At 39.2% G+C, this 12,151-nt stretch overlaps 1 protein-coding gene across 5 annotated transcripts in view; it reads right to left on the reverse strand.

Moving 5' to 3' along the window:
• The window catches only part of slc12a7b (solute carrier family 12 member 7b), a 75,157-nt gene continuing 63,006 nt past the window's right edge, over positions 1-12,151 (reverse strand). For 2 of the 5 annotated variants that reach the window (XM_042510181.1, XM_042510184.1), the window contains exons 21-26: positions 12,033-12,140; positions 11,509-11,625; positions 7,362-7,537; positions 6,582-6,596; positions 3,890-4,023; positions 1-2,877 (exon numbers count right to left, since the gene is read on the reverse strand). In XM_042510181.1, the coding sequence (XP_042366115.1) occupies positions 2,786-2,877; positions 3,890-4,023; positions 6,582-6,596; positions 7,362-7,537; positions 11,509-11,625; positions 12,033-12,140 (642 nt within the window). In that variant the 3' untranslated portion in view covers positions 1-2,785. The remainder of the gene's footprint in view (positions 2,878-3,889; positions 4,024-6,581; positions 6,597-7,361; positions 7,538-11,508; positions 11,626-12,032; positions 12,141-12,151) is intronic. The other 3 variants (XM_042510183.1, XM_042510182.1, XM_042510185.1) reach the window with 3 other exon arrangements.

Consider the following 12,151-nt stretch of genomic DNA (forward strand, 5'->3'; position numbering starts at 1 on the left):
TTTATTTCAGCACTTTTAATAATTACTCAGAGGCACAAATACAATTTACAGGGCTACCTTCCTCTACATGTGTGCCCACAAGTGACTTCCTGTTCCAGCCTGTGAGGTCTGCCAGCTGAGCTGGACTCCAGCAGAAACACAAACCACTTCACCTCACAGTGACACAGACATACACACTCTCTCACACAAACACACACACACACACACATGCACACCACTCTGCTGGTCCTCTCACATCGCAGAGGCTCTTTTTCCTTTCACCAATCCACATGGAACATCAGTTCTGAAAGAGAGTTGTGATTGAACGAGTTTTTATTTCTTCAGCCGAGCCTCAGTGACACCTTGAGGTAGATAACATTCTCCAGTCACCTCAAACATTAGAGCTGGGAAACACACACTGCTCACAGTCCTATTTACCTCCAGAAACGGTTATTTTTTCTTTTTTTTAGCATCTTCTGTTTGGGGTTCTCCATGATTTCTTTATGCACAGCAACTGATATTCAGGTCAGTAACCAAATTAAAACAACAAAAAAACATCTTTAATAATTTATCTTTCTATGTTTCAAACTTCTTAAAACTAAACATTTTCAAGTTTATTTATACAGAACTATGTTTTTTTTTAATCTTTGGTGGTCTAAAAATATAAAACTGAACGAAGTGAAATAATTTGAACTTCATATATTAACAGAGTAATTAAACTATTCATTTGTACCCTGGTTGCTTCCCTCTGTTTTTTTTTAAGAACTCTCAATCCAGGGTGCCTCTGTATCCTCAGGGTGTTCAGTCCTGTGTGCTGTGCATGATGTGTTTCTGATGGGATGGAACAAAATGCAAAAAAACTTCACATCTGCTGTCGTCTTCACACATACCGCCTTACTCTCTGCCTCCGTCCATAAAAATCACACAGAAAATTAACACTTAAAGTAACAGAAGATCAATTATAATGTAACAAACACTACATAGACCAGAACTATAAAGTAACACAGGCATACATCGACAACTGAACAAAACACAACAAAACACGGATGTTGCATAACTGATAATCAGAAGTTCTAATTTCCCTGCAAAGACGTGCAGGAGAATTCGACTTTCTGCTTTACAAAATACTGCACAGCTAATTTTATAAAAGAAACTGTGGAGGTTTGCATAAGAAATTAGTCTTCCATCTAACACTTTTTTTCATTTTTCACAATTTGGGAAATTCAATTATCAATTTGCAGAATTTTAAAAGAATTCTACCATAAAAAAATAAATTTTGCTCTTTTTCTTTCTTTCTTTTTTCTTTTTTTTTTTTTTAAAGATTGTCAATAAAAAGTGGTGGCCATGCTCTAAGATGCATTGATTATACTTCCACAGTTTCTTTTGTAGTCATTTTGGCACTTTTTCTCCTACATTAATCTACTCAGTCTGGGACTCAAAGCCTGAAGAGTTTCATTAGGTAAAATATTATAAAAACATTGAAACGGGAGAAGTAAATATGGAATTACGTGCTGTGTGCATGTTTCATGACCCCATGATCTTAATTCTCAGTATCTTGCTCCACTAATGTTGCAATGTATTGAACAGTAGAGAGTGTCACTGCAGGCGACAGAGCCAGGTGAGAATGAATTAAGTGCTGAACAATCGGTAGTGCAAAGTCAACAGTGCTGTAACTACGTCCATGTGGGAACAATTATGTTCATATACATGTTGTTAAATGCCAAAAATTTTGATGGCGATTTAAAGATTAAATGTGTGAATTAATTAGCATTAAACTACTGCATGCTGTCAAACAGCCCTTGGAACTGAAAAAATCTATGGTCACTCTAAACTGAGCACTACTTCAGTCAGCGTTAACATGTATACATGTGCATTAATATGTCATTCTACAAAGCTTATAAAGGGTCCTAGAGTATTAACTATGGCTATTTTCCTTATTGATAGTGTTTGAGAGTGGGAGATAGTGACCGATGATCCAGTATCACATCCACCTAACAGAAGGTGATCCAACATGTGGCGAGCACATGTCCTTCATTAAATCATAGACAAGGCGAACAACCACACAACACTACAGCTACAAATGCTGCTTTAGGGAGGACCTCCAGCTACACACATGACCCTTGTTCTGCAATACTGACGGCTCTACAACCTAACAGGAAGCTTTGAAACACACGGCTCTTCTCAGACTGAAAGCAGTTTCTTAAAAGTAATTCGAAATGAAAACATTAAGCACAAATTATGCTGCAGAACACACAGATCACCAAACTGTATCTAATATTGAAAATCCAGTATGTTATGACCATTCAAAGCCATTCAGTAACTTCGTCCGTCTCTCAGGTCCAGCAAACGTCCCTCCACCTCCCAGAGTGCACCAGACAACACAAAAGACTATGAGATTCATGTCGACAGCACACATTCTTTGCTTATCTGTACACAGTGAGCGCCAGTAACGTGACAACATAAACACAAGAGGGAGAGAATATGAAAATGTAACAGAACAGAACGACGTCTTCAGAGTTAAATGAACAATATAAAGTGTCTCTATGCTCTATCTTCCATGTGCGGGGGGGTACAGTGGCCCGGCGTGGACGCACACTGTGCTCGCTCAGCCAGTCAACTGATTTGACGCCGTTTCCTTCATCCTGAGGTCCATCAATCTGTCAATCACAAGTGGTCCCGCCTTCCAACAACCCCCGCCCATCATAAAAACCAAAATTAGGCTTCTTTCCCCGAAAATGCCCGGTGACCGGTATCCATGGCAACAGCCCATGTGTGCAGGGTGGGGCGTGAGAGGTTTTTTTTTTTCTTAAGAGTAGATGGTGATGACTTCACGGCCGCCGCCTCGCACCAGGAGGACCCGGTTCAGACCCTCGAGGAGAACCTCCAGAAACTCCATGTCTGAGGGGAGCAGTCAGGAAATGCAACATACTGAGAGCAGTATAAAGTAGTGCACAATGTTATGTCATATCCCTCCACTTCACCATCATCTTACAGTCCAGCACAGAACGCATTCGCTACATTATACATCAGACAATTAATTGGAACGCTAGTAATCTAACCTGCAACAGAGTGGTGCAGGAATGAGTTTGAAAACTTGGAAATTAGTTTGAATTTTTGCACTTCTGCTTCCCTCGTCTCAAAGTAAATTGTTTTAATGGGGTTTTGGTTAAATGAAATAAGGTCTGTAGTTAACACAAGCTGAAGAGACTTTCAAGTTTTGATTTCATTACCCAACTCATTTATTTTGGAGCTTTCATGTGTCTTAAAAAAGGCAGCTGCTAACAAAGGGTAACAGTATGGGTTTCCATTACAGATTAAGACAGATTAAAACTTAAATGATATTTTCAAAATGTCGATAAAACACAACTGCGAGATGTCTGCGTTTCCAATGACTGATGTTCTACAACTTCTCTTGCAACGTTATGAAACTTCTCCTCTGGTGATAACATTCCAAGAAGCATAATGATGGATGTTTAAAACATAAGCAGCTTTATTTCTATTGCAGCCACCACACTAGCTGTCAATATTTCCAATCGAAGGACACAAAGGCGTGTTATGTGAGCGATAATGGAAAGGCAAGCCCCTGGCCACATATGAGGGACTTCTGGGAGGTGATAGCCTATTATTTCATAGAGGAATTGTGGATTCAAAACTTCAGGATAATCCGCTCAACTTTTGAAGAGTTATGTGATGCGGTAACACCTCTTGGAGCTCCTGCTGCATCACGAGGGAGCCAGTTCCTAGTTTTTTAGAAACTGAGGTGTTTCTATTAAGCCTATTTTATATTTGCAATTTCAATATACACTATATTAGTGTTGATGGAAAACCAGCCTAGTGTCATGTTGTGTTCATATTACCATTTGATGCTTAGTTATTATAAAAGCATAGATCACAGCTGCTTTAAGGATACAGTTTTCGTCTCCTCCTCTGTTCTTCGGTGGTCCGGGCATGTTGAGCAGAACCAGGTGAGCTCCCTGTGACTTGTTGACCACCACCTCGTTCAGCTTGACAGCTGTGTGCATCCGACGAACATTTGACTGGTTCCTAATTTGACAAGAAGAGCACAGTGAGAGAGCTCAGCACTGACCAAATCATTAATTATTAAATAACTATAAATAACTAAACCCTACATTTTATAAGTAATGAAGTGGGTGAGTGATGATAATAGATTGTTGCTGGGGCTCTTGTTCTTATGAGTAAAATGCAAAAGCTGTCTTTTCAACTTCATCAAACTAGACTTGCACTGTGCAAGATATTTTCTCTCACTATAGTGGTGGTCTGAGGATTTTTTGATTCAAGTAATCTAAGAATCTGTAAGCTTTACGCTGGCATCAAAACACAACAGGCCTTTTTCACAGCAAACAAAGCTGTTCCACAGATGTTCCAGTTCCACACTATGAACTGATTATAAGAATGTCTTTTAACTAACTTTAACTTTAAGTCAGTCTGTCTTTAGTCTCTTATTGTTGGTGGTCAAACAGCTCCCAAAGCATCTTGAAATACAAATAAAAAACTTTCAAATTTAAGTTTGACACCAATCACGTGTATTGTATTATTCTCTAATAGTATAGTAAGTTTTGTCAATGTTTTTGTTCACTGACTGCTAAAATATCATTCAAAAAAAGCAGTTTATATGATGACTAGTATGCATTACAACCTGTATAGAAGTAGTGTGTAGTTTGAATCTGGGATACAGCCTGATGATTCATTTGTACTTTACCAATTTGACATTTGTGTGATAGAGGCCTACTGTCGCAACATGGCAGCACTCCTGGGTAAAACAGGAGTGGCACACTGGAAAATCCTTACGAAAGGATCCAGCCGGCGTGCTTATGCCTTCTACTTTAAAAGAATAAAACCATTATTTACAGCTGGAAAAACCACTGAGAACAAGCTCTGCTTTGCTCTTGTTTACATGGTTATGCAATGGAAAAACTAATGTCACAGGATGTTTCTTCTGACTCGCTTTTAAAGTAAAACATCACTAAAACTCTGCTACAAACACCCTCACCAGTATAACACAGAGTCATAAATATGTAAATAACATTTTGCATTTTGGTTAAAGCATTTTGTGTGTTAGCGTCAAACACAAACGAGTAAACAAGGCATGGTTAACGGACTGAAGCGTATTTAGTTCCAGATAAAGAGGCAACATTTTGGGACAAAAAAGGGCATGCAGCATCACACCCTGAAGTCCACATAGTGGTTATTATCACTTAGTTTGCCATACCTTATTTTACATGCTGTTATCTGTCAAACTAAATAATACTTGGTTTTAAAGGGAGGGTTCACATACAAAAGAACTTGAACTTAATGGTAATGTCTCTTTGCAGAGCTCATGACCCAGTTAGGCAGGAGATTCACTTGCTGTTTAACCTTGTGTACGCATATGCGTCCGGCTGCATCATGAGCATTTTTGTATATATACTTGCCTATGCGCAATGCATGCTGCTGGAGGATACCTCTAAAAGGCACATGTGAGAGCTCAGGCCATATACAACTACTGGACTGCATCTTGCATCTATGCCATGGTAATTTTTGAGGACTTGCACAGCCGATGCATCAAATCGACGCAGGAGGCAATCATGCGTACACGTACATGTACTTAACAGCAAGTGTATCTCTGGTCTTACTCAAGATAAACCACAGACCCTGTTATGAGCAGTTTCATGTAAGAATATTTTATTTCTTATCACTGATAAGAAGGAAGCGTTCATCTACTCATGAATGAGAAGCTTGTGCTTGTGACAGCGCAAGATGTAAACATTAATGCGTCCTCCTTGGTTGAGATGTAATGTTAGGTAGCTCAGTGATGCTAGGTGAGCCGCATGTTTTCGTCTGCGTTGTGATACGGCTGGTAGGTGTAATTCGGTAGAAACAAAACAGTTCCTACATAAAACTGCTCACAGCAAGGTGTGTGGATTGTCTTGAGTAACAAGGTCATGATTTCTGCAGAGAGACATTGCTGTTGAGTTTCTCAAATGTATTTTTTTGGCACTTAAAGCAGTTTATATCTCCATGCCAAATAATCTAGACTGATAAACAGCACTATAAGGTAACAGAAAAATTATGTATTTTTTAATTTTAGGGTGACCTTCCTTTAATAGTTAGCACTGTCAAAAATCTTGCTACTATCTCCTTAATGTTGCCTCTTTATCATCACTTTCACAGTGTTAGATCACAAAGCGATTCAAGCACACAATGTCAACTGCCAGAAGCCAAATTACATGAAGGAGAAAAACAAGACAAAATCACAAAGTTCTGCTTTCCATTCTACTGAAGGAGAAAATATTAATAATTTCATGTCAAGACCAAATGAGCATTTCTTCAAAATGTGTTAATCATGTTGACATAAGGAAATGGAAAGCACAAAGTTGTTCATGCAAACAATGTCTTCAATATCACATGCATATTAAATGAATGGAGGCTTTTTCCATCATCGTACTGTTATAACAGAAAGTCCATGCATATTAGGACACACAAACAAAGACGCAGACACACAAGCACACGAGCTGGAGGACACTGAACGACGCTACGATCACCACAGCAGCAGAACACACACACAGCCTAGAGCAAAAAAAAAAAAAAAAAATGCCACTTACAGACTCTCCCACTCTCTAGAAGGAGAAAAATGGGACAGAACAACAGAAACAGGCTTAGATGCTTCCTACAACAGCTCTCCAGCTCTCTCCACCACACCGCATGCTTCCAACTGTCCCAAACGGCTCATCGGGACACCCAAAGGTGACCGACAAAAACCTCAGAAACTTACACGGAGCCGTTTGATGTTTGGTGAGGCTTTGAGAAAAAGTTGCCTCCATTTCTTCCTGTGAGACTTCACAATATGTTAACAAACTTTAGAAGCCAATAAAAGTGGACTGGGACACACGTGATCAAGTCCACACACTGATGGTATGGACAGTATGGGATGAAAGGGTGTTAGTCTAAACGGCAAATGGTCTGCATGATGTGGCCATGCACTAAGACTGAGATGGCTGAAAGTGTACACACATGCGCACACACACCAAATGCAGCCTGAATGCACACGCAATGCATATAATTGTCCCATTTCACCCTGCTGCGCTTCATGACTACTGCTACATCAACACATGCTGTCCTCCTGCACTGAGGCTTTGGCACCATCCTGAAGTCCTGTCAGTACTCTATATGTGCCGTGGATTACTCTTCAGAATACTTCTTGACAGTTAAAAACTTGATGTTCAAAATGGTGCAAATGTCTCTCACAAGGCACATGCAGTAACATGTTTTGTACTGTAACCTTTACAGTATTTTTCTGTTGCATATACAATACATTTGACACTTCAAGATAGAGATCAAGGCAAAACTTTGACGTTATTCAGGTTGTGTTTAGACAAACTTACGGTTTCATGTTAAACAGGTCGCGCACAGCCACGTTGGCATTGCACTCGCGGTTACGGTTACGCTCCGTGAAGAGCTTGTCCTTGGTCCAGGTCATGTGAACCCGCTCGGGTGCAGTGTCGGCCTTATCGTTTATGGTGGTGTGAGATGCTGTGTTTCTGTCGTGGATCAGCTGGGCCTGGGGGGGAGGGAGAGAGAAGAACATGGAGGGTTTTGACACCTGGATTGACAGTTTTTCCCTACTGCAATAAGATGCTGTTCAAAAGTGTCTAAACCTCTGAAACCTCAGAAATTTGCTTGGATTTATTTTGAAAACACGGGGCAAAAAGCAATAAGCAACTTGGTAAGAAATGTCCTGTGACAAGAAAATGATCTGAAGATTTGATGAGGATTATATATTATCAAATAACTAGGAAAAATGCCAAGAAAAGTATCTTAAAAATTTTGTTACAGAAAAATAAACTTTTTTATTATATATATTTTTTCTTTTTTTCTTCTTTCTTAAGGTCATTTTCTTTCTTTTTTTTAAACTTGTCTTTTTGGTTGCTTATTTTTATGTATTTTTCTTATATGAAGTGCTCTTGCTCATTACTCTCATTACTTTAAAAAAAAAAAATCAAGCCAGTTTGCTCTGGTTTCAATTGGTTAACTGGGATATATGTCAGAAGAGGGACAAAATGAAACACAGTACACAGAATGGAAAAAGAGATATAAACAAGGAAAGGTGGCAAGATAGCAGTCAGGACTCTAATGAATGAATGGAGAGAAACAGGAGTGAGGAATCATCCATAGAGGTAAATAAAAGGTACACAAAGTGAGGGGTTGGCCAGTGAAAGATCAAACCAAGCAAGTAAAAGTTGATAAAAGTTGGGTGGAACCATGCTATAGAATAATGAGAATGATACAAACCTGATCAACAATTACAAAAAACACAAAGTCCATAAAAGAACAAATATACACTGGACATCAAAATAGAAAGTTTCTGCAGGCAGACTGGAAATCCCAGCTTGGGTTCAAACACAACATTTATGGGTGATGACAGGATCGGTGGTGGTGGTGATGAAACAGGTACAGTATGATTGTAACCAAATTAGATACAGAGCTTCAAAAGATTATTACACATGCTAAAAGTATGTCACTTAATCACTGATAAAGCTGGTCTATCAGCCTGTAAAGCAGGGATAGTGCAGGGATAATACAGCACAGCAGTAGTTTAGCAGAGCAGGATTAGGGTGTAGTACTGGCAGAGTGGACTGGAACGGCGCCCCGTCACTTTTTTTCTCCAATTGAGAAAATAGAATATTTGCATTATTAGGATGAAGATCCTATTATCACTTACGTGCGTCATGCAAGAGAGACAATAGTAATAAGTAGAAAAGTGGAAGTTGTCAAATTAACATCTAATTGCATTGATTGATTCATGATGTCAACTCATGCATCTTGTTACATATGTGAAAACGTTCCACCTTTAAAGTTGCAGGTAGCAGGCGATGGTAGCCTTTGAGTTGCACAGTGAATTAAATGATTTTTTCTCAGTCTATAGCTGCTAACTGTTAAATCTTTGAAACCTGGAGTGACAACACTTTGCTGCTGCTGTCAGGCGTCTTTCACAAAATATCTAAATCCTGAGCGAAGTGGTGCAATTTCTTTTACAAACATGGGAAAAAAGGCATTGAGTAACTTGGTAGGAAATGTTCCACAAATTGTAAGAAGTTAGTAAGTTTGGAAAGTTATTTTTTTAAGTTAGGGAAAAATGTTAAGGAAAAAAAACCTAAAAAAACAAAAAAGGTTATGTTTTCTTAAGACCTAATTTCTTGCTAATTTGTGGGCTATTTCTTCTAACATTGCCCATGGCATTCTTTCCAAGTTTTTGAAAGAAATCAAGACATTTTGTTTCAAAGCAAGGCTTAACTGGTGAAGACGAAACAAGAACAACAATAAAACATCCCTTCATTTTATAGTTATTGTTGACTAATGTATGTGAACTTGTCGCTATAGGAGCAGTTTAACATAACCTTCAAAATCCAGCTTAACTACGCACGTGCATGAATGCACATTTGTCACGTTTGCTGCAGTACTTAAACAGCACTACACTCCTGCGCGCATCATTATTACAATAAAGTATGATCTGTTACTTTAGATTTGACAACAGCTTTCTTCAGATATGCTCTGGTGTCTGTGCTTCAGGGCACAAAGTCAACACTCATGTAAGCGCCAAGGATAACATTTAATCACGGGTTTATTATCATGCGTCACCAAAGATATGGATTATATCCTCTGTGCTCCTTGGTGCCAGGTCATATTTCATAAATGCATTATATAAAAAACAGGGAATGCTGCTAGTAAAACAGCAGGCTGATTGTGTAACATATTAAAGGCTTCCTGATTAAAATAAACAGTTATTATTATTGTCATATTCCTTTAATGGATTAGAAACCGAGACTATGTTGTTAATATCAGCTTCTGGAACATAATCCTCTACCTGTCATGCTTGCTGACTACTTGCTGTTACTGTTACTGTACAGTACACTGGTTACAGGCAGGTGGGAGATGATGGGTCAAACTAAAATGAAAAAAGAGGGTACAGTATTGTCAAGTCAGAGTTCTGAGTATAAACCACTCTTGGGTGAAAAGGTCAAAACGTTGTATAGTGGACCTGTCAGGCTGCATTTCATAACAACAGTAAACAAGGATCATGAGAGTTTATTCTCTGCACTGTGGCCAGTTCTGAAAACATGTCAGACTTATCTAGCTGTATTTTGGGCGGCGACCTTCTGTTAGCATGCTAACATTAGCATTCAGCTCAACGAACAACTGATCTTAAGTAAATCTGAGCCTACAGTACAAGAGGAGCTGACAAAAACGATGTGATCAGGACATCAGGAAAGTTCTGAAGATTCTTACATGGTGAAACAAAGTTTCACAGCTTTCTGAGACAATACTGTCCACTCTTTTTACTTACATTTTTTCGGGAAAGTGAGGATGGGGTGGGATTATGGTGGTAATGGGAGGTCAGGCAGCAGTTTCAAGGTGCGATGGGGCTGGTGTTCACAAAGCATCTCTCAATGACTATACAGTAAGAAGCACTACTGTCGGGCCGGTCTGGATTTGTGGTTAAATTGTCAGATGCAGTAGTCGGATGCTATCTGTAATCATGAACCAGTTTGCCAGTGACATTACCAAAGGGGCTAATGGCACTTTTCAGACAATGTAGCAATAAGTAACTTGTAGTCCTGGGCTGGGACTACACAATGGTACTCTCTAGGTAGACTGGTAAACTGGTTTTGGCCAGCTAGAGCTGCTCTGGAGCAGCTTTAGCTCTGATTTAAGATTATTATTTGTACATGTACATTGTATGTACATGATCAATCAGCCATGAGCTGACGGTAAACCCACAGATGGTTAAAAAGAACAAGGGATTATCCTAAACAGTTTCCTCTAGTTCTAGTTCTGTACTGACTTTAGGTACTGGCCTCAATGATGCTTAAGATGTGTTTTTGGACATTTTGTTCAAAAGGAGCATGGTGTGGATGATCTAACATAACTGCATCTCTTTTACCATGAAGAATAAAAAAAAACAATGCCAACATTTACAGCAGTAAGTCTCTTCAGCAAATGAGAAAATTTTATAATTCAAACAAATGCTTGAAGGACCTTTCCAAGGACCTCCAATAAAGTCATCTTTGAGTTTTTTTACTTATCAACTTTTATCATAAACACATATTGCAATTAACACCACAATGCTCTTGGTATGGTTATACAAAGAGGCCACTCCTTATATAACTGAATAACTATGCCCACATTTAGACCAAAAATGCATTTCCTATGGCACTAGTTATTTTAAACCAAAGTACGATTACTCCGCCACCATCCTTCCTGTCTGTGCTCTATATTGTCTGTGCATCACAGTCTTATACCCACACTAAAGTGTGTGTGATGAATATATGCTTTAACACTTGCACATCTATTTTTGACATCTACTAAATATGGGAGTTAAATCAGATCTTTTGAGTCCAGATTTTAAACCACATTGATGATAAAAGTCATTAAAATAGCAAAATGACAAGCACTGCAGCCAAAGATCCAGCTTTGTGAAGACAGGTTTGTGTTTCTAACAGTGAGGGACAGTGGGTTGACATAATCTTCTACCTCGTCCTCCTGAGTGTCCTCCGCCGTTGAGGACTGCCGGCTGAGGCTGGTGCCCTGGGCAGCGCCCTGGTTCTTCCTTCGGATTGAGCTACGTGATTCGTCAGTGATACTCTGAATCTGAGCGGGGTGGCGTGGCCCAGAGAGGCGGCGGCAGATGAACAAGGAAAGGGGCCAGTTGTCATGTAATGCAGCGGTAGGCCACATTTACTAAAATACTGTTTTAATGTAACTATACAGTTATTTATGGAAAAAACCCAAGATCTTATTTGACTGACTGTATAATCTGACCTGTGTGATGTTAAAGCTACTTAGATGGGTTTTAATAACAATGCTGACACACTACAGGGAACATGATGCAAACAACTTTTCAGTAACAATTAATGCCATCTTGTTAATGACGTTTATGAGCTCATCTTTGTAGTGTCTAATCTAAGACACACCATAAAAATATTGCATTAACTTGCATTAAACTGGAAATGCCTGTAAGTGCAGGATCATGTTCAGGTAGATGGCGTGTGCATTACCTCTCTCTCCCTCTCAGTCCTGGAAAGTTGCATCTGTTTGAGCATCTGAGACCTCTGCTCCATCACAAGTGTTTTCTCATAGGTGAAGGCCGAGATGTCATTGTCATGCTGCACAGGAG

The sequence above is a fragment of the Plectropomus leopardus genome, chromosome 21 (genome assembly GCF_008729295.1).
Source record: "Plectropomus leopardus isolate mb chromosome 21, YSFRI_Pleo_2.0, whole genome shotgun sequence".
In the NCBI taxonomy this organism is placed as follows: domain Eukaryota; kingdom Metazoa; phylum Chordata; class Actinopteri; order Perciformes; family Serranidae; genus Plectropomus; species Plectropomus leopardus.